Source organism: Erinaceus europaeus, chromosome 4 (genome assembly GCF_950295315.1).
Source record: "Erinaceus europaeus chromosome 4, mEriEur2.1, whole genome shotgun sequence".
Classification (NCBI taxonomy): domain Eukaryota; kingdom Metazoa; phylum Chordata; class Mammalia; order Eulipotyphla; family Erinaceidae; genus Erinaceus; species Erinaceus europaeus.
Window position 1 is genome coordinate 122,431,373 of NC_080165.1, and position 23,426 is coordinate 122,454,798.

The 23,426-nt window shown below is 37.7% G+C and overlaps 1 protein-coding gene across 1 annotated transcript in view; it reads right to left on the reverse strand.

Annotated features, from left to right (window-relative positions):
• LAMA2 (laminin subunit alpha 2) overlaps positions 1-23,426 on the reverse strand; it is a 711,163-nt gene that overhangs the window by 145,243 nt on the left and 542,494 nt on the right. The window contains exons 34-35 of the mRNA XM_060190486.1: positions 13,499-13,597; positions 1,365-1,476 (exon numbers count right to left, since the gene is read on the reverse strand). Coding sequence (XP_060046469.1) covers positions 1,365-1,476; positions 13,499-13,597 — 211 coding nt within the window. The remainder of the gene's footprint in view (positions 1-1,364; positions 1,477-13,498; positions 13,598-23,426) is intronic.

Sequence of the window (23,426 nt, forward strand, 5' to 3'; positions counted from 1 at the left end):
CCTACCTCTTCTTGTTTTCTTTGTTTGTTTGTTTTTGTTTTTATTTGTTTAAGATAGACAAACAGAGAAAGCAGAGAGAGAGAGAGAGTGAATGAAACCACGACACTGACATTTGTTCAATGCTATGGGTACTGGGCTTGGGATGCATTGGATCGACCTTCCCGTGGTGCATCCCGTGAGTACCCATTCACTGGGGGAAACTGACGATCCTTCCTAGCTGACTGAATCCACAGTGATTGGATCAGTGACATGGATCCCAGTCACTTTCAAAGCCAGCAACAAGCAGCTCTTGACAGCTTTCAACCTGACGCTGTTGACTGGCTACGGAAGAAGGGCAAACGCTAGAAGAAGAAGGTACTGGGCTCAAACCTAGGTTGAACATGAGGCAAAGAAGCACACTATACGAGTGAGTCACTTTGCCAGGCCTATGTTGTTTCTTTTAATTTGGTATTTGGAGATTTCTGTCTCTTCTTGGTCTGTACATGCTAAGAATAACCTGTCAGGATCTGCTTTAAAATTTATTTCATGGCTTGTTTCATTCGGCAGTAGTATAAAGCAAATTATCTAAAATGTACAACATTAAATTCAATTAATTTACATTAATGTACATTAGAAATGCTTTACTTTTTAGAACAAAAAGAATCCCCTAAATCTTTTATCCCTACTACCCAAATGTGCATCCATGTTTATTTAACATACTAATAGATATTTTAAAAAGTATTGTTGTTGTCTCACATTATCAAGTTTATGAGTTTCTTAACTGGAGTTTTTGTCCCCAAATGGCTTCCACTTTGACTATCAATCAGATGGATAGGTGCCAAGAACTAACTCCCTGAGCACTGTGGATTAAATGCAGTGGAGCTTCTGGTTAGGTACACTGCATCCAAATCCTAAGTAACAGATGTTCATTACAAACCAGTCACAATTATTTTAAAAGCCATTATGAGAAATTGAAGTGCTGCTTCAATGTGCTGAGCCGAATGACAAAATTAGCCTTTGAAAAAATCAAAAATCTTTTAAATTGTTTTGAATACAAACACTATCAAAGCATAAGTTGCCCATTAGTTATCTAATTATACTACCCATTCCTCAAGAATCCTGAAGGAGTGCATTCAATTTACTGCCACTCTTCACTCATAATTATGAATTCACTGATATTGCCTCTAATTTACCCTGTTAAGCTATATATTCTCAGAGTTAATATCCTTGATTATCTTAAGCATGTTTTATAAAATCCAACCTTCAAATTTAGAAATATCTCTTACTAGTAAGATTCTAATACTATATTCTCTCTCTCTTTCTCTCTCTCTCTTTCTGTTTGGCTGTTGGGAGAAATAGTGATAAAACTGCAACTTTGGGAATACCTTCTGCATCCTGGACAAGCTTCTTCATGGATTCTCTTAAAGAGCTTGCTCTTCCGTTGGTCCTCTCGGCATCCTGTCCAGTTTGCTTGCCATCTGCTGTCACTTTGGTAGCCTAATGATCCAAAATTGGGAAAAGCATAATTAATATAGATGATGAAGCTACAGGAAGAAAAACTCCCACTGGCTAGACGTTCTTTCAAATATACTTTGAGCCAAAGGCAATCGATGAATTATTGATCAGATGTACTGGAAATGATACCCTGTGCTCAAGTATACAATTAAACTTTATTACTTCTTCCATTAAATGGAAATCAGAGAGCTGTATCTGGTCTTTTAAAGCCTTAGTTATATGTGATGGCACAGTAGAGAAGATAAGGTACATTTTGAAATATCTTTAATGTTGTGTTGCCAGAAATCTTTAATGGCTTTTTCAGCCTCCACATGTTGCAGATTTGTCCATATTTTATATACTGAGTAAGTGTGGGGTGTGGAAGTGATTTACTGGAGGAGGCACAGGCAGTCTGTCTCAATAAGCTTAATCTTATAGATCTGGCTTAGATCAATGCATTAATTAAAGAAACAGAGGGGGATATATTTGACCACTAAGTAGTAAATACTTGTTTTGTAACACTCTAAAGATGCCAGTCAAATGTTAAAGAGTACATGCTAACTTCTTCCTCCTCATAATATAACTAAAAAAGATAAACATTATTAATCAAAGAATCAGATGTCACTGTCAACAAAATAAAAAAGTCTCAGAGTCTTTATGCTCTTTCACCTTGGTTGACATTGAAAATAAAATTTGACATAATGGAATCTACTTAATATGCTCAGAGTTAAAATATATCATGTTTATCAACTAAAACTAGCATGGCAAAAGATTTTTATTTATAAAAAGTAAACATTGACAAAACCATAGGATTCGAGGGGTATAGCTTCACACAATTCCCACCACTAGAACTCCGTATACCATACTCTCCCATGATAGCTTTCCTATTCTTTAACCCTCTGGGAGTATGGACCCAAGATCATTGTGGGATGCAAAAGGTTGAAGGTCTGGCTTCTGTAATTGCTTCCCCGCTGAGCATGGGCATTGACAGGTCTATCCATATTCCCAGCCTGTCTCTCTCTTTCCCTAGTGGGGAAGGGCTCTGGGAAGCGGAGCTCCAAGGCACATTGGTAGGGTTGTCTGTCCAGGGAAGTCTGAAAGCATCTGAAACCTGGTGGCTGAAAAGAGAGTTAACATACAAAGCCAAACAAATTGTTGACCAATCATGGACCTAAAGGCTGGAATAGTGCAGATGAAGTGTTGGAAGGTCCTCCATTTTGTAGATAGCTAGTAGGCATATTTTAGTTATATTTCAATGGGCCTGTAGCTAAACTACTGTTTTTTTTTGTTTGTTTTTGTTTTTGCCTGAACCTGAAATCTGATATGCAGGTGGATCCTAATTATTGTCTGGGGAGATGATGTCATGGCTGGAAAAAGGACCAGAAAGCTGGATCAGGGAAGAGAGTGACTCCCTAATATGGGAAAGGGGTATAAATATTGTTGACTATAAACCCCATTGATTTGATGTGATCTGGGGCCCATATTTAGCTTAGGAGTCTGTGTTACCTCTGCATCCCTCTAGATCTCAGCTCACGTTCTGTGACCATGAGTAGGAATATTCCATGGTGCCCCAGTATCGATCCATCTTTCTCAGGTGTAGCATAGAGTATGTTGCTGGGATCCTAATCAGGGAGTCCTGAGACTCCCAAACAGACTTGATGGGCCTAGAACTCAAATAAATCCCTCTCTCCATTGTTACCGGTCATTTCTATCAGGAACAACAAAATAGACCCCTTTGTGGGCCCCCATAGGACCTTGCCCCCAACTTGGATCAATAATGGTAGAGAATGTTCCATCCACCGAAGGGAGGATGGTAAAAGATTCTTAAAAAGATACTTTGAGCTTTGCAGTGATTTAAATTGGCTTACACTTCATTTTCCTATGTGTATCTGTATATGTATGCTAATACATGACTTCTCTTTTTCAGTAAAAACATAAGGATAATCTAGCCACAGATAATGAATCAAGGAATAACAAAATGCCTCAATATAATCTGATAAAGGTTCAAGTTGGTATAGTATTGATACTTTATAATCCTAGCTCAGTGCCTACATTCTAGACATGACTAGAAATGTAAATTTAAAAAAGATATAACTAGATTTTAAATATAATTTTAAAAAGTATGACCCTCTTATACCCTCTTATCCTATGGTCTTATTGATATTTTCATTTTCTAAATAAATTAAAACAAACAAACAAACAAAATGGTCTGATTGGCCAGCACAAAGCATGAGAAGAGACGTTAAAGTGATTGAACTGTATTTTATGATTTCGAAGGGCTAGTAAGAGGTCTGACCCATGAATGAAATCAAAGTTTTGCAAAAAAAGATTAATATAACTATTATCATCTGTTTCTAAACCTCCAAATGGTAAATAAATAAATAAATAAAAACATAAAGTCATAAGAACTCATTGGGGGACTAAAATTTATTCTTTATAGTTTCTAGTATATATAAACAGTGATTTGGTGGGGCCGGGCTGTGGCACACCTGGTTGAGTACACACATTACACAATGATTTGGAGTATGTTTTAAACAGTGTATTAGAATGTTCTGTATACAAGATGGCAGAAGATCCAGTGGGTGTTGTATTGTTATGTGGGAAATATTATGCATGTACAAACTATTGCATTTACTGTTGAGTATAAAACATTAATCCTCAAATTAAAAAAAAAAAGAGAGAGAAAACTGCAAAAACCCCACCAATGTGTCCTAAAGCTCCAACTCCCCAGAGCCCTGCCCCACCAGGGAAAGAGAGAGGCAGGCTGGGAGTATGGATCAACCTGCCAACACCCACGTTCAGCGGGGAAGCAATTACAGAAGCCAGACCTTCCACCTTCTGTACCCCATAGTGACCCTGGGTCCATACTGCCAGAGGGTTAAAGAATAGGAAAGCTAGCTTTTTTTTTGTTGTTGTTGTTGTTTTCCCCCTGGGCCTGAAATCTGATATGCAGGTGGATCCAAGTTATGGTCTAGGGAGATGATGTCACGTCTAGAAAAAAGGACCAAAAAGCTGGATCAGGGAAGAGAGTAGATCCCAAATATGGGAAAGGCTTTGGAATATAACTAAAATATGCCTACTAGCTATATACAAAATGGAGGATCCCCCAACTCTTCATCTGCACTATTCTAGCCTTTAGGTCCATGATTGTTCAACAATTTGTTTGGCTTTATATGTTAACTCTCTTTTCAGCCACCAGGTTCCAGATGTTACCATGATGCCAACCAGACTTCCCTGGACAGACAACTCCACCAATGTGTTGTGGAGCTCCAATTCCCCAGAACCCCACCCCACTAGGGAAAGAGAGAGGCAGGCTGGGCGTATGGATTGACCTGTCAATGTCCATGCTCAGCGGGAAAGCAATTACAGAAGCCAGACCTTCCACCTTCTGCATCCCACAAGGAAAGCTAGGGCATGGGATACGGAGCTCTGGTGGTGGGAATTGTACCCCTCTTATCCTATGGTCTTGCCAATGTTTCCATTTTATAAATAAATAAATTTTAAAAAGGAGTATTCTGGATAAGTATCAATAATAAAAACCCTTTTCATATCAAGATTTGAAATTCAGGTGGATCAACAAATCTTTACACACACACAAACACATACACACATAAATTTTAAAATTTTGCTTTTAATCTATTGTCAACTGCTTAAAATGTTGACCATCTGAAATGCTTTAGGCGTTTGTCTATTCTGAGCTTGACCATACTATGTGATAACACATATTATACAACACTAGAATATGGAATTTTATCTAATTATGGTCATCTTTCAACACCTTGTCTTAAGAATGAATGTATAAGCAACACAGATATTTCACCTTGTAGAAAATGCACTTGACAATACCAACTGGTTTTACTTTTTCAGCATCTTGTTTATATTGATAAATAGTCACACTTTACATGAATATTCACAGTATTCTATAAGTTTTCTTTCTTCTTATAGCTTAAAGTATGTGATATTTTTTTTTGAAAATACATAAACAGATACTCTCTTCCTTATAAATTCTGGGTAATCAAGTTAGTACTCACTTCCTTGATTTCTATGTATCTAATTATATGATTCTGTGAATGTGTGGACTGTCATTAGTATCAATTGTATATGTGTCCCAATATAAAAATATAAAGAATTCTATATTATTTGTGATAGAAAGTTAAAAAAAAAAACGCCACTAAACCCATATGCAGTTAACTTTCCTCACTTCCTTTTAGTGCATTCGATATATCCAAATCTTTCCTTCTTAAGAGTCTTCTTTTATCCTGTTGTCTTTGCCTGGAGTGAGCTTCTCTTTAACACCCTCATTATTTATATTCTTGTCATGCATAAACCGTCATTAAATAAATATATTTTCTGGGGTGGAAATACCCAGGAGCTTATCTAGGATGCCGTGTTTAGCAGCAGAACATTTCCTTCACAAAACCATGCATTTAGAATCACTTATTTATGTGTTGACTAACTCCTTGGCTAAATTATAAACTCTAAGAGGAAATAAACAGTTTTTTTCTTTTCTCACCACTCTTACAACCTATTCTAAGTATGATGATTAACATGGAATATTGAATAGATAGTGTTAAATATGGAAAATAATTATAATATTTCCAACAATTTTACTGATTCTATTATCTACCTTTCTTTGAGTTTCTCCAGAAAAAAAGTTTTTATTCATACTGTTTTTTAACTAATTTTCAGAGTAAGTGTAGTCTTTGAGATTCAGATTCAAAATCACTCTCTGAAATCTGTCCCAGTCTATTTTAACATGTGTTCTCTTTCCATGTATTGTCAAAAACAAATGTCACTAACACCATTCACGATTCTGAATTGGCAATTGGTTTGTTCAGTTTTTTTTTTGTTGTTGTTGTTGTTGTTATTTCTATCTATTCTCCATCCTGTAGGAACTGGGCTTATATCATTTCTTTTTATTCCTCAGAGTTCCAGTCCCAGTGCTGGCTAGAAGTGGAGGGCAAAGATACTGGGTGATTGGATGATAAAATGATAATCAAACCAACTATCCCCTTTGTAGTTCTAAAGCCTGCTGAAGGAAAAGAAAAATCTCTCTCCATATGCCTTTCAATACCATTCAAAGTGACCATATGCCCATATTTATACTTGCCAGAGAATATGGATAGCTGAATAGTTTCTGGGCATTTTTTACAGTCTCAAAGGAACCTGCTGCTCAAGAGCTAAAGCTGTTTAGGAAGAATGCCAGAGCTGAGAGCCTCCAGTCCCAGTAACACTGCATTCTTGTTACTGCCCTTAAGATACTCTGAACTGGCTTATGATTAAACACCAAGTACTACAATGGTGAAGGTAGGAGCAGGTCTTGGAATAGTAAAAATATCTGCTGAGAAATATGTCCTCTGGATAGAATGAAGAGCTTTCTTTTTAGCTCTTATTCCAAATCAGGAGGGGATATGACATTCTTAGCCTCAGAGAAAAGGAAAAGAAAAAAAGGGGGGGGGAAGCACTTCTTCTAGCATTTGCCCTTCTTCCGTAGCCAGTCAACAGCGTCAGGTTGAGCCTGATGTAAAGTTTCGAGACCTCCTTTAAATCTGGAGAGGTAGCAGTCATTGACTATGTGGGACATTGTCTGTAGCCGCAGGGGCAGTTCGGGTCGTCTCTGGCTCCCCAGCGATGGAACATAGCGGCGAACCGGCCATGGCCTGTTCGATAGCGATTGAGGAGGGCCCGATCATAACGTGCTAGGTCAAAGCCGGGTTGATGCTTGCAGGGGTCTGTGATGAGGTGTTTGTTCTTTACCTCAGCTGACAATTTAAAATATGGATTACATAGTCAGGCTCTAATGTGTCCTGAATTGATTTATATATTCAGAATATCTTACAGCACTCTCCTGTGTATCAGTTAAATCTTTGGCTTTAGAGATACATTGAGAGCATGAGTCCTACTTTATATAGATGAAAATGAAGATATGAGAAGGTCTGGTGACATACCAGACGTCAGAAGTTACGGACAAAGTATTATCGGATGCTAGGAACAAACCATTTTTTTCTCACGCAAGTTTCTATTTTGTTGTTTTGTTGTCATAGAAGTTTCAAAAACTTTTCAAGTAAAGAGAGACAGAAAGAGGGGGCTGGGCAGTGGCACACCGGTGAAGCGCACATGGCACAAAGCACAAGGAACTGTATAAGGATCTTAGTTCAGGACCTCAGCTCCCCACCTGCAGGGCAGTCACTTTACAAGCAGCAAAGCAGGTCTGCAGGTGTCTTTCTCTCCCCCTCCCTGTTTTCCCCTTCTTTCTAGATTTCTCTCTTTCCTATCCAGCAACAATAACAACAACAAAATGGAAAAAAATAGTCACCAGGAGCAGTGGATTTTGGTGTAGGCACTGAGCTCCAGAGATAACCCTGGAGGCAAAAAAACAAACAAACAAGCAAGCAAGCAAACAAACAAAACCAGAAAGAGAAAAAGGATAAGACATCATAGCAGGGGGCGACTTTGAACCTGGGTTGTGTGCATAGCAAAGCAAGCACACTACCCAATGAATTATTTTGCCCGCCCCGTATCTCCGTATAATATTTTGTATGAATCAAACACTAAATTATTTTTTACTATCATTAAGGAAAACATATGAAGAAGTTGAATATTCTGAGTGGGAGATGGAATATTTCTATAGTTTATTAAATATTTTAAGTGTATGAACTTTAGGTTTTAGAAAATCAACATATTTAAAAATCAGTAACAGGAAATTATATAGACATAATACTAAGGTGCCGGTTGGTGGCACATCTGGTTGAGCACACGTTACAATACGCAAGGACCCAGGTTCAATCCCCTGGTCTCCATCTGAATGGAGAAAGCTTTGCAAATGGGGAAGCAATGCAACAGGTGTCTCTCTCCCTCACTACCTTCTCCTTCCCTCTCAACTTCTGGCTGTCTCTCACCAATAAATGCATACATCAAATTAAGAAAAAAAAATACACTATTAAAATTTAATTTGAAGAGTCATCCTTGTCAAAAGCACCTAACTGAAACCCCACTTAGGACATCAGTGGCAAATATACCACTATCTGTTGCCAGTGGTGAAAGATTTTCACAAAAAAATCTGTTTTGCCCTGGGCAGCTTATTGATAATGTTATAGATGAATATCAAATATTGCATCGTAGGAACTATATGCATGATTCAGTTGGGCTCTTCTTGGGTTTTATTAAAATATCACCCCTATCTCTTAACCATCTTCCCTTTTATTCATCATTATCTCATCTTCTGAGTAACTGACAAATGTCTTCTCATTTATCCTAACATGCCGTACCATCTTCCTTTCATTCTCTATCTTTGAATTTCTTATTTTTACACCCTCTTACCTCTGTTCTGCAAGCTTTCTAGTGTTCCTTTGTAAATGATTACTTACATTGTACCTTATATGTATCTCTTTTACATTTGATTACCATTTTCTTTTTTACATTCAAATTCACTCAACTAGTCGTTTTTTTTTTTTGTTTTGTTTTTTTTTAGTTTTCTTCTTCTTCTTTTTAAACATATTTATATCTAGGCAGCACACATTACCATTAGGCACACATTAATTTACTTCTGAACAATGTAGCTGTTACTTTTTTGCTTTTTCTTAAGCAGTTCTCACTGTGCCTTTTGAAATCTGCACATAATTTTCTTGGTTGGATATGACTAGTCTCATTTTCTGCCTTCTTTATGTTAAAACTAGAATCTAATGGAGCAAATCTAACTTCTGAATAGACAATACTGCTTAGATACAATCCACTTTTGCCTTTGCAGACTGATATTTCCTGCTCAAATTAAATTTCAGATCTAATCAGCCACAGGATATTCTCAGGGGTCATCTTCAAATACTACCAGTCCTATATATCGATGTGTCAGTAGAACATTTTACAATCTTCTAGGAGAGCTAACAAATAAGGAAAGAAATGGGGGGTAGTCAGCTAACCTAATGGAATGACAACTGAGTTCCATATGGAATTTTTTGCTAAGATTTTTAAAATTTTACACCACTGGATGACTTGAATTCTTCCCTTGTTTGTCACCTGTCGCAAAAGCTTGTCTGTAAACTGTTCTGTGGTGTGCCACCCTCCCCCCACCCCATCCCCACCCAACATAAACACCACAGTCCATAAAGTCTTAGAAAAAGCTTGGTCACTTTTTTTTTTTTTTGCAAGTTTATGTGAAAAAAAAAAAAAAACCTCAACTTTCAAGAAATCAAAAGTAGCAACTGTTGCAAAGACTTTAAGAAAAATTATTATTTTTTCACTAGATTTAGTGGCCAAATTGATGCTGATCATCTTTGTAAAAATAGCTTTAATGACAAGTTGACAGCAGAAGTTCAGACTATAGTGGAGAGAGACATGAATGTGTATCAGTTTCTAAATCCTTAAAAAAAAAACTGGCTGTGAAATAAAGAAGGAAACTACGGACAATAGTGATGGCAGCATATGGAGTCATCATCAAAAAAGGATCTCAATATTCCACACATATTGTCTGACAGTTTGAATATGTTAAAAATAATTACCATATTTGAGCAACTTATACTCCAACTGGAAAATAAAATGCAACAAATTAAAATACATGAAAGAGATACAATTATGTGGTACTTTATGTGGTACATTTAAACATTAACTATTTTTACATCAAATATATGCTAAATGTTTGTTTTGGGGAGGGATATTAATTTCTTTATGATGGACTGATTTAAAGGATTAATAGAGCACTAGATTTCTCCATAAAAGACAGAAATTCCAACTGTTAGGAGTGCTGTGGAGGGAAAGGGACATTGCTGGTGGGAATGTATGTTGGTCCAACCATTATGGAAAACAGTCTGGAGATTTAGTAGATCTCTAGAAGTGGACCTACATTATGACCCAGCAATCACTTTTCTAGGAAAACAAAACATCTATATGAAAAGACCTATGTTAATTAACATTATTAACACCAATGTTAATAGTAGCACAGTTTATAATAGCCCAAACTTGGAATCCCAAAGTAGATAGATTCCCAGGAACAGAGGAATGGCTAAGAAAGTGTAGCACATAAACACAATGAAGTACTATACAGCTGTTAAAAATGATGAGGTCATCTACTTTGCAATATCATGGTAATAAGTTGGAGACATCATGCTGAGTGAGACCAGCTAGAAGGAGAAAGATGAATACTAAATGATCTCTCTTATAGTTGGAATTTAAGAATAAAGGACAGTGAGGGAGGACATAAGGCAACACTTGGACTAGGGTCCTGCTGTGTCTTCTAGATACCAATTAAGGAGAGATGAGAGGCTGTGCCTATGTTTTAAAGACTGCATTGTAAACCATTAACATTGCAATAGAAATAAATTCTAAAAATACAGGATATGTAAGCACTTAAAGGAAAAATGGTCAATGTTCATATCAGCTATGCAATACGAAACTCACCAAATGAACAATTTAACAAGCCTTGTTTATTTATTTTTAATATTTATTTATTTATTCCCTTTTTGTTGCCCTTGTTTTATTGTTGCAGTTATTATTGTTGTCGTTGTTGGATAGGACAGAGAGAAATGGAGAGAGGAGGGGAAGAGAAAGACAGATACCTGCAGACCTGCTTCACCTCCTGTGAAGTGACTCCCCTGCAGGTGGGGAGCTGGGAGCTCGAACCGGGTTCCTTACACCAGTCCTTGTGCTTTGAGCCACTTGCACTTAACCCGCTGCACTACAGCCCCACTCCCAAGCCTTATTTATTAATCTACTTGTTTACTGGAGCAAATGTTCAAAGCTAGGTGTGTAATTATCATCAGCTCTGGTTTATGCTGGTATGGGGAGGGTAGAACCTGAGACTTTGGAGCATAAGTCATGAAGGTCATTTTGTATAACCATTATGCTTATTTCCTCTGATATAAATAACTTGTAACTTATAAACAACAGAAAGGATACCTCTGGGTTCCCTTTCATGAGGGCATAATTCCAATCTTCGAAGCTATGCCTTCATAATGGTATCATTTCCCAAAGAAATCCTATCTTTATATAATCACTTTGGGTAAAATTCAATACAGCAGTTTTTGGTGGGAATAGAAGCATTATCTCCATAGTTAGGCCTGAATCAACAACTCACTAAAAAAGATGTTAGCTGAGGATGATGTTATGTTAAAGATATTCTACCTGTTCCGTGGAATTTTCACCAACTTCCCTCAACTGGATCAAATTATGCCCTTTACACACATTTTCCAGGAGCATTTTTTATTCTTTTATTTCACTCCATGATGCAATAAATCTTTATGTGCAGTTTTCCTTATGTTATCTTCCACACAATTACATGTGTATCTGTGCATGCATGAACACACACACACACACATTCAAGTTCATGTGTACTTACAAGCTCCTTTAAAACAGAGAGTAAGTCTCACTTGTATGTTTTAACTTCCAATTCCTAGTGTGGGCTTTCCATGTGGTGAACATTTGTATGTGTTTAACTGAATTTATGCTTTATGAAGCCTTTAAGGTTTAGCATTCAGTTGTATTTATATAAGTCCACAAAAATTATCAACTATGAGTTTAAGCAAAGACGTCAATGTATACATAAATCTAGTAAGTATCTCATAACATGGAAGGCAGGAAATCATATCCTGTACCTATACATTCTACACTACTGCTACCTGATTCAGAAAAACTGTTTAGATGCTATTGGGACATCAGTTCTCTAATATAGTAGGATATGCTGAGAGCTCATTTGACTTAGCTGTGGAAACTTTTCTAATCAGTACTGTTCAAGTGGAAATAGTAGTGGGCTAGTGGGAATCTGAAGTCTGGTTCTTTTACTTGTTTCTAAGTTTAGGCAAGTCTATGGCCATTGCTCTTTTATTTTACTTTTATGGACTACAGTGTATCTTCTTTTGAAAATGAACTAGATAAGCTCTAAGAATTATTATCGCTCCAGTAATCTTTGAGATATAAAATACCAACAAAGTTCAACTTAGTCCCTGAATTGCAGGACAAATTTCCCCTGTATGCATTTTTCTGGCCACAAGATGGCAGACTTTATGTTGTTTTCTTCATCCCTTACCAGCAAAAAGGAACTTTAACCTTGCAGCTTTTAAAGTTTAAAACTTCCAGTCCCTTAAAAAGTTTGAAAGTGGACCTCATGTTCTGGCTCCTAAAAGTGTCTTCAGTGCATTGGATCGTCACATAAATATTTGTTCTGTTGTATAGAAAAATGGATATAGATTTATTTCTATACAAATGCAAAAATCCCATGGTAGAGTCAAGTTGTTGTTTTCCATAGTCAAGGTTAATTTTTTTATTTGTTTGTGAGTCAAACACTTTGTTCAGGATAGGGATGTCTGAACAGAAGGGTTTTGGGCAGGCTTTCTGACAAAGAACTTTGCTTCCAACTTTACTGCAAACAGAGCAAAGATCATCACATAAACCACAGGGACCATCAGGGAGGGGACTCTGTACAAGGTCTGGGTCAGGTGACACTGGCCAGTGCTAAGTAAAGCATAGCAGGGCAATTTTTTGTTTGTTTTATATTGTGCTGAAGAGAAATCTAGAATCTCATGCATCCACATTACTATCTCTTCAGTCTAACTTTCCCCCCTGTTTTTTAAATGAAAAAGAGAATGAAGAACAAGAGAAAAAGAGAGGAAATCATGGGTTCACTACCCCTGGAGTTTTCTATGCTGCTCTTATGTGGTGCCAAGGATTGAATCCAGAGCTTCATGCATCTACAAGCACTTACTCTAAGGTTGAGTCACTTCCAACTCCCTATAGAGAATTTCTGGATTTCAGAATTGATACACATTTACATTGAGGCTACTGGAAAATTTCCAAAATATACTGTTTTGTGTCTTTAGTAGTTACCTTCATGCTTCCCAAATATCCCAATGTTATTTTTGCACTGCAGATCTCTACAATTTTATTTGAGGCAGAAGTAGTAAATTAAACAAACACATGTATTTCATGCATCAAATTGAAAACTGGGAAAGACAGTATTTGAATTTCAGAAACCTGAAGTAATTTTCCATAGTACCCATATCTATATGCTGTAAAAAGTTTTGTGATTTTGGCAACTTACCCTGGTCAGGAGTTCATTCATTTCTGTTGTAAGTGTGCTCAGACTGCCCTCTGCCAACTGAGTAAGTCTCTCTGGAGCCCTTTGAGGTGAGAGCAAGTGCTGAAAAAGATTTCATTGAATATTTGTTTTAGCAAAAGTCTTACAGTGATCATTAACAGAATTTTGTGTGTGTGAGAGAGAGTGTGTGAAATAACTTACCTCCTCTCACTTCACAGAGAAACATCACAGGCATATTTAGGCAATTAATAACAAGCATAGCTACTGATTGAAAAAAAATGACTGTGTGACAACTTTGTGCTTTGTACACACACACACACACACACACACACACACGATTTCATTTACCTATTCATTGGGTAGAGATACAGAGAAATTTATATGGAAGAGGAGACAGTGATAGGTAGTGATAGGGAAAAAGGAAGTCAGGTATGTGTAGCATGGTTTCCTCCCTGTAGGTGGGGATGGGGGCTTGAATCTATGTCCTTATTCATCCTGACAGGTAATTTCTACTAGGTGTGCCACTGTCAGTCCCCTGTACATTTTCTTAATCAATTCTTCTTAATCAACTCATATAAAAATTCTATTTTGTTCATTTGAAAGCTGTTGTTTGATCAGGGTTAAAGTTTCTACAAGATTGATTTCCAGAGGTGGGGCTATGGAGCAGCAGCAACAACTGTGTTTCTCTTCTCTCCTCTCCTCTCCTCCCCTCCCCTCCCCTCCCCTCTCCTCTCCTCTCCTCTCCTCTCCTCTCCTCTCCTCTCCTCTCCTCTCCTCTCCTCTCCTCTCCTCTCCTCTCCTCTCCTCTCCTGGGTCAACTAGGAATACCAAAGGAGACCACCTGGGATGATAACAAGACAGGACTAGAATGACTTCAGGAACCCACCAAATCACCCGTGAGTACAAACACCTGTGGCTCCTGGACAGAGAGGAGCCTAGGGAGAGATTAAGTGGCTAGTAACAATCAAGCGGTTTACCAGTTGAGACACTACCTCCAGTCTATTTCACCAACAAGAGGACAGCTGAAGGGAGGAGAGGACTCCCCTGAGACTCACCAATGCAACTATGAATCTCCATTGTTACTGACCTCAGAATCTGGAGCAGCAGGGGGGAGGCCCTGTGCTGACACCAGGGGACAGAGAACTAACAAGGAAACTCAGGAGAAGATGTATACCTCAGTGGCCTAGAGGTGGGGCTGTGAAAGTCTCTTTGCATAAACACTGGATTATCTCTTGGTCAGGAATAAGTGATTAAGCTAAAAAGCCTACTTATAGTTTAAAAGCCCTCAGGTTGGTGATTGCATTTGTCAGAAAGGTAGTAAGTATAGCATGGCTTGTACAGAAAACACAACAACTGAGGAACAACAGAACATAAAAATAAAAAACACATCAATAAAAAATATGGTTAAACCAAGAGCAAATAAAACTGCTACTACGATGAATGAAGATAAGAGCCCAGAAGAAACAACAAATCAATGAGAAGTAACCATAGATAAGAAAAGTATGCATGTCCATGAAGGATGATAGTTGACATAGTGGGGGTTATATTGTTAAATGGGAAACTGGGGAATTTTATGCATATAAAAACTATTGTATTTACTGTAAAATGTAAAACATTAATTCCCCAATAAAGAAATAAATTTAAGAAAAGTATGCAAGCAATAGTAAAATTAATAATCACAGAAATGAAGACAACTATGGAGGAAAGGGATATCAGAATTAGGGAAACAACAGATGAGACCCTCAAGGAAAATATTAGCTACCTTAAGGTAATAAGAGAACTGAAAGCTGAAATAGCTGAACTGAAGAAAGAAGCTGAGGGAAAGGAAAGCAGACTCACAGAAGCAGAAAACAGAATTAGCCAGACAGAGGATGAGCTAGAGAAAACTCAGAAAGAGATAAAAGAGCTCAAAAAGAGATAAGGGACACTGAAAACAACAATAAAGACATATGGGATGATCGCAAAGAAGTAACATTCATATAACTGGCCTGCCAGAGGAAGAAAGAGAGGAAAGGGAAGCAAATATTCTAGAGGAAATTATAGAAGAAAACTTCCCATACCTGAACAACAGGAAGGACATAAAGATTCAAGAGGCCCAGAGTCCCAAACAGAATCAACCCAGACCTGAAGACAACAAGACACATCATAGTTACAATGAAAAGAAGTAAGGATAAAGAAAGGATCCTAAAGGCTGCAAGAGAGAAAAAAAAAAAGTCACATACAGGGGAAAACCCATAAGACTATCAGCAGACTTCTCTACTCAAACTCTAAAAGCCAGAAGAGATATCTATCAAGCCCTGAATGAAAAAGGGTTTCAACCAAGGATAATATATCCTGCTAGACTTTCATTCAAACTAGATGGAGGGATCAAAACCTTCTTAGACAGACATTTAAAATAGGCAATCATCACCAAGCCTGCCCTGAAAGAGGTTCTAAAAGACCTCTTATAAACAAAAACATCACTATAATACTTGTAATATATAGAGCAAATAAAAAATTGTTGAATAATGGCACTACAATACATTCAATCCATAATATTAGTAAATGTCAATGGCTTAAACTCACCCATCAAAAGGCACAGAGTGGGAGGATGGATCAGAAAACATAACACAACCATATGCTGCTTGCAGGAATCCCATCTGACCCAACAAGATAAACACAGACTTAAAGTGAAAGGATGGAAAACTATCATACAGGCTAATGGACCAAAAAAAAAGGTAGGAACAGCCATTCTTATCTCTGACACAATAGATTTTAAATTAAATAAAGTAATAAAAGATAGGCAAGGCCATTACATAATGATTAGAGGATCAATCAGTCAAGAAGACTTAACAATTATTAACATCTATGCACCCAATGAGAAACCATCTAAATACATTAAACACCTACTAAAAGAACAAAAAAAATACACCAATAGTAATACAATAATAGTGGGATACTTTAACATCCTGCTCTCACACTTAGATCAACAAAGCAGAGAATCAACAAAGAAACAAGAGAATTAAACAAAGAGATGGACAGACTAGACCTCCTGGACATTTTCAGAGTTCTTCATCCCAAAAAACTCGAATACACCTTCTTTTCAAATCCACACAACACATACTCAAGGATAGACCACATGTTAGGCCACAAAGACAGCCTCAACAAATTCAAGAACATTTAAATCATCCCAAGTACCTTCTCAGACCACAGTGGAGTAAAACTAACATTTAACAACAAACAGAAAATTACTAAAAGACACAGAATTTGGAAACTAAACAACATACTGCTTAAGAACCACTGGGTCAGAGAGAAAATCAAGCAAGAAATTCAAATGTTCCTGGAAACAAATGAAAATGAAGACACAAGCTATCAAAATATTTGAGAAACAGCTTAAGCAGTACTGAGAGGGAAACTTACAGCCATACAATTACATATTAAACAACAAGAAAAACCTCAAATAAATTACCTTACTGCACACCTTAAGGACTTAGAGGAAGAGGAACAAAGGAACCCTAAATCAACCAGAAGGACAGAAATCACTAAAATTAGAGCAAAAATAAACAACATTGAAAATAAGAGAACCATACAAAAGATCGGTGAAGCCAAATGATGGTTCTTTGAAAAATTAAACAAGACTGACAAACCCCTAGCCAGACTCACTAAAAAAAAAAAAAAAAAGGGAGAACACTCAAATTAATAGAGTCATAAACTATAGAGGAGATACCACAACTGACAACACAGGACTCCAGAAAATCATGTGAAACTTCTATGAAGAACTATATGCCACCAAGCTAGAAAATCTGGAAGAAATGGAAGAATTCCTAGAAACATATACCCTTCCAAAATTGAACCAAGCAGAACTACAAAATCTAAATACACCAATCACAGACAAAGAAATCAAAACAGTTATTAAGACTCTCCCCAACAGGGAGTTGGGTGGTAGTACAGTGGTTAAGCACTGGTGGCACAAAGCACAAGGGCCAGGGTAAGAATCTTGGTTCAAACCCCCGGCTCCCCACCTGCAGGGGAGTCCTTGTTTCACAGGCGGTGAGGCAGGTCTGTAGGTTTCTATCTTTCTCTCCCCCGTCTGTCTTCCCATCCTCTCTCCATTTCTCTCTGTCCTATCCAACAATGAAGACATCAATAACAACAACAATAATAACTGCAACAATAAAACAACAAGGGCCACAAAAAGGGAAAAAAATTTCCCCAACAATAAATGTCCTGGACCAGATGGCTTCACAAACGAATTCTACAAAACCTTCAGGAAACAGTTAATACCCATACTTCTAAAGCTTTTCCATAAAATCAAAGAAACAGGAACACTTCCTTCCACCTTCTATGAAGCCAACATCACCCTGGTACCAAAAGTAGATAGGGACACAGCAAAAAAAGAAAACTACAGATCAACATCTCTGATGAACACAGATGCCAAAATATTAAACAAGATCTTGGGCAACTGGTTACAGCAGTATATCAAAAAGATTGTTCATCACGACCAAGTGGGATTTATCCCAGGACTGCAAGGCTGGTTCAACATATGTAAGTCAATCAATGTCATTTAATACATCAATAAAAGTAAAACCAAAAACCACATGATTATTTCAATAGATGCAGAGAAAGACTGTGAGAAAATCCAACACCCATTCATGCTCAAAACACTACAAAAAATGGGAATAGACTGGAAATTCCTCAAGATAGTGGAATATATATATCAAACCTACAGTCAACATCATACTCAATGGACAGAAGACAAAAGCATTCCCCCTCAGATGGGGAACTAGACAGGGCTGACCATTATCACCATTACTCTTCAACATAGTATTATATGTTCTTGTCATAGCAATCAGGCAAGAGAGAGCAATAAAAGGAATACAGATTGGAAGGGAAGAAGTCAAGTTCGCACTATTTGCAGATGATATGATAGTATCATAGAAAAACCTAAAGAATCCAGCAGAAAACTACTGGAAGTTATTAGGCAATATAGAAGGCTACAAAATCAATGTACAAAAATCAGCTGGATTTCTTTATGCAAACACTAAATCTAAAGAAGATATCCAGAAAACACTCCCATTCACTGTTGTAGCAAAATCAAAAAAATACCTAGGAATAAAGCTGACCAAAGAAATGAAAGACTTGTATATTGAAAACTATGAGTCACTATATAAGGACATAGAACCTGATACCAAGAAATGGAAAGACAACCCATGCTCATGTATTGGAAAATAAATATCATCAAAATGAATATCTCCCCAGAGACATATACATATTTAATGTGATACCCATTAAAGTTCCACAAAGCTTCTTTAACAGAATAGGACAAAAACTACAATCAATTATCTGGAACCAGAAAACACCTAGAATTAGATTTATAAGTTAGATTTCCTGGGTTCAAATCTCAACTCTATACTTAGTATTCATGTGAAATTTTACCTTATATGTAATTCTTCTGTACCTTAGTTTCCCTATCTGAAAAAATGTAGAAACCATCTTGAGGAAAAGAAACAGAAATGGAGGCATCACACTCCCAGATCTCAAACTATATTATAAGGCCATCATCAGCAAAACAGCCTGGTACTGGAACAAAAATAGGCACACAGACCAGTGGAACAGAATTGAAAGCTCAGTACTAAACCCCCACACCTATGGACATCTAATCTTTGATAGGGGGGCCCAAAGTATTAAATGGAGGAAGGAGGCTCTCTTCAATAAATGGTGCTGGGAAAACTGGTTGTAACATGCAAAAGAATGAAACTGAACCACCTAATCTCACCAAAAACAAAAATCAACTCCAAATGGATCAAGAACCTGGATGTTAGACCAGACACTATCAAATACTTAGAGGAAAACATTGGTGGAACACTTTCCCACCTAAACCTCAAGGACATCTTTGATCAAACAAACCCAATTGCAAAGAAAACTAAAGCAAAAACAAACCAATGCGACTACATCAAATTGAAAAGCTTCTGCATAGCCAAAGAAATTATCACACAAAGAGAACCCTCACAGAATGGGAGAAGATCTTCACATGCCATACATCAGACAAGAGACTAATCACCAAAATATACAAAGAGCTCAGCAAACTTAGCACCAAAAATGCAAATGACCCCAGCCAAAAATGGGCAGAGGATATGAACAAAACATTCACTTCAGAGGAGATCCAAAAGGCTAACAAACATATGAAAAATTGCTCCAGGTCACTGATTGTCAGAGAAACGCAAATAAAGACAACATTGAGATACCATCTCACTCCTGTGAGAATTGCATACATTAAAAAGGACAGCAGCAACAAATGTTGGAGAGGCTGTGGGGACAGAGGAACCCTTCTGCACTGCTGGTGGGAATGTAAATTGGTCCAGTCTCTGTGGAGAGCAGTCTGGAGAACTCTCACAAGGCTAGACATGGACCTTCCATGTGACCCAGTAATTCCTCTCCTGGGAATATACCCCACGGATTCCATAATGCCCAACCAAAAAGAGGTGTGTACTCCTATGTTCACAGCAGCACAATTCATGATAGCTAAAACCTAGAAGCAACCCAGGTGCCCAACAACAGGTGAGTGGCTGAGAAAGCTGTGGCATATATACACAATGGAATACTATGAAGCTATTAAGAACAATGAATCCACCTTATCTGACCCATTTTGGATGGAGCTAGAAGGAATTATGTTAAGTGAGCTAAGTCAGAAAGATAAAGATGAGTATGGGATGATCCCACTCATCAACAGAAGTTGAGAAAGAAGAACAGAAAGGGAAACTAAAAGCAGGATTTGACTAAATTGACACTAGGGCACCAAAGTAAAAACCCTGTGGTGAGGGGAAGGGTGGACATTCGGTTTCCTGGGGCCACAGGGTGGGCATGGGTGGGTGGGATAGGACACAGTCTTTTGGTGGTGGGAGTGGTGTTTATGTACACTCCTGATAAATTGTAGTCATATAAATCACTATTTAATTAATATGAGAGGGGAAAAACTAATTGTATGTCTTGAACTTTATAAAGCACAGACTGAGTTTTTTTAATACATAGGCTGAGTCTTTGATATGTTGACTGTTTCCTAGACCAGGGAGAACAGAAGCAACCAGTGGCACAGCAATATACAAGATGTTGGGTATTATACAGCAACTCCTAACAAAGGGACTTTTCAAAGTTAACCCAATTACTAAATAATGGGATGATAACAATAACTATCTATTGTTTTCTTGAACCCTAAGACAGCAGGAACCTCACATTTCCACTATAGAGCATATATTTCCCCCAGTCCTGGAACCTTAGGGTGGGGCCCACTTTCCTGCATGTTGCTCTCAATTCAAATCAAATAATATTGCATCCGCGGATCGCAACCTAATCAACGCAACGCCAGACCTAATCAATGCCACCCCAGAATACTTCACTTCAGACTGTGACCAGAGACTTCAGGTGTGGAATGACAACCCTTCAGCTTCATCACTCCGGTGAGACCTTTCCTTTCACAGTAGTCTCTAATTCCATTACAGGTGGTTCACTTACTATCAAAGGCCCAAAACCTAGATATAGACCAGTTCCCCTGAGAGAGAGCGTATTTTTACAGGTATCCATAAACTAGTGCAAAATATATACCTGAAAGCAAAAGTACACAATAGTCTGCAGTGAGATACCCCCAACACTTCATCTTCACCACCCTTTAGTTCCATAATGGTTCAACAATTTGTTTGGCTTTGTATGTTAACTCTCTTTTCAGCCACCAAGTTCCAGATGCCAGCATGATGCCGACCAGACTTCCCTGGACAGATGACCCCACCAATGTGTCCTGGAGCTCCACCCTAATAGGGAAAGAGAGATGCAGACTGGGAGTATGGATCGACCAGTCAACGCCCATGTTCAGCGGGGAAGCAATTACAGAAGCCAGACCTTTCATTTTCTGTAATGACCTTGGGTCCATACACACAGAGGGATAAAGAATGGGAAAGATATCAGGGGAGGGAATGGGATATAGAGATCTGGTGGTGGGAATTGTGTGGAGTTGTACCCCTCATATCCTATGGTTTTGTTATTGTCTCCTTTTAAAATAAATAAATAAATAAATAAAAAGGCACAGAGTAGGAAGATGGATCAGAAAACATAACCAAACAACAAGCTGTCTACAGGAAACCCACCTAACTCAAGAAGACAAACACAGAGTCAAAGTGAAAGAATGGAAACTATCATACAAGCCAATGGCCCACAAGAAGGACAGGAACAGGGAGTCGGGCAGTAGCGCAGCAGGTTAAGCGCAGGTGCGCAAAGCATGAGGACCAGTGTAAGGATCCCAGTTCAAGCCCCCGGCTCCCCACCTACAGGGGGGTCACTTCACAAGTGATGAAGCAGGTCTGCAGGTGTCTTTCTCTCCCCCTCTGTCTTCCCCTCCTCCCTCCATTTCTCTCTGTCCTATCTAACAATGATGACATCAATAATAATAATAATAACTACAACAATAAAACAATGGAAACAAAAAGGAACAAATAAATAAATAAATATTTAAAAAATATATTTGGGACACAACTAAGGCAGTACTGAGAGGGAAGTTCATAGCCATACAAGCACACATCCGGAAACAAGAAAAATCACAAATAAACAGCCTGATTGCCCATCTTAAAGATCTAGAAGAAGAAAAAAGGAACCCTAAAGCAACCAGAAAGACAGAAATCACTAAAGTTAAGGCCGAAATAAATAACACTGAAAATAAGAAAAACATACAGTAGATCAACAAAACTAAGTGTTGGTTCTTTGAAACAGTGAACAAAATTGACAAACCACTGGTCACACTCAGAAAACAAAAAAGGGAGAATACCCAAGTAAATCGGATCATAAATGAAAGAGGAGATATCACAACAGACACCACTGAAATTCAGTATATCATGTGAGGCTTCTTTGAACAACTATATGCCACCATATCCCTTCCAGCTTCTATAAAGCCAACATCACTTTGATACCAAAAGCAGACAGGGACACAACCAAAAACGAAAACTACAGACCAATATCTCTAAAGAACATAGATGCTAAAATACTGAACAAAATTCTAGCCAACTGGATACAGCAGTATATTAAAAAGATTGTTAATCATGACCAAGTGGGCTTTATCCCAGGCATGCAAGGTTGGTATAATATACATAAATCAATCTATGTAATCCACCACATCAATAAAAGCAAGACCACAAACCACATGGTCATAACAATAGATGCAGAGAAAGCCTTTGGCAAAATACAACATCCCTTTATGATCAAAACACTACAGAAAATGGAAATAAATGGAAAATTCCTGATGATAGTGGAGTCTATATATAGCAAACCTACAGCCAACACTGTACTCTATGGTGAGAAACTGGAAGCATTTTCCCTCAGATCAGGTACTAGACAGGGGTGCCCACTATCACCATTATTATTATTCAACATAGTGTCGGAAGTTCTTGCCATAGCAATCAGGCATGAGCAAGGGATTAAAGGGATACAGATTGGAAGAAAACAAGTCAAACTCTCCCTATTTGCAGTTGACATGATAGTATACATAAAAAAAACCTAAGAAATCCAGTAAGGAGCTTTTGGAAATTATTAGGCAATACAGGAAGGTGTCAGGCTACAAAATAACATTCAAAAGTCAGTGGCATTCCTCTATGCAAATACTAAGTTAGAAGTTGGAATTCAGAAATCAGTTCCATTTACTATAGCAACAAAAACAATAAAATATCTAGGAATAAACCTAACCAAAGAAATGAAAGACTTATATACTGAAAACTATGAGTCACTACTCAAGGAAATTGAAAAGACACGAAGTGGAAAGATATTCCATGTTCATGGGTTGGAAGGATTAACATCATCAAAATGAATATACTACCCAGAGCCATATACAAATTTAATGCTGTCCCCCATCAAGATCCCAACTACATTTTTTAGGAGAATAGAACAATTGCTACAAATGTTTATCTGGAACCAGAAA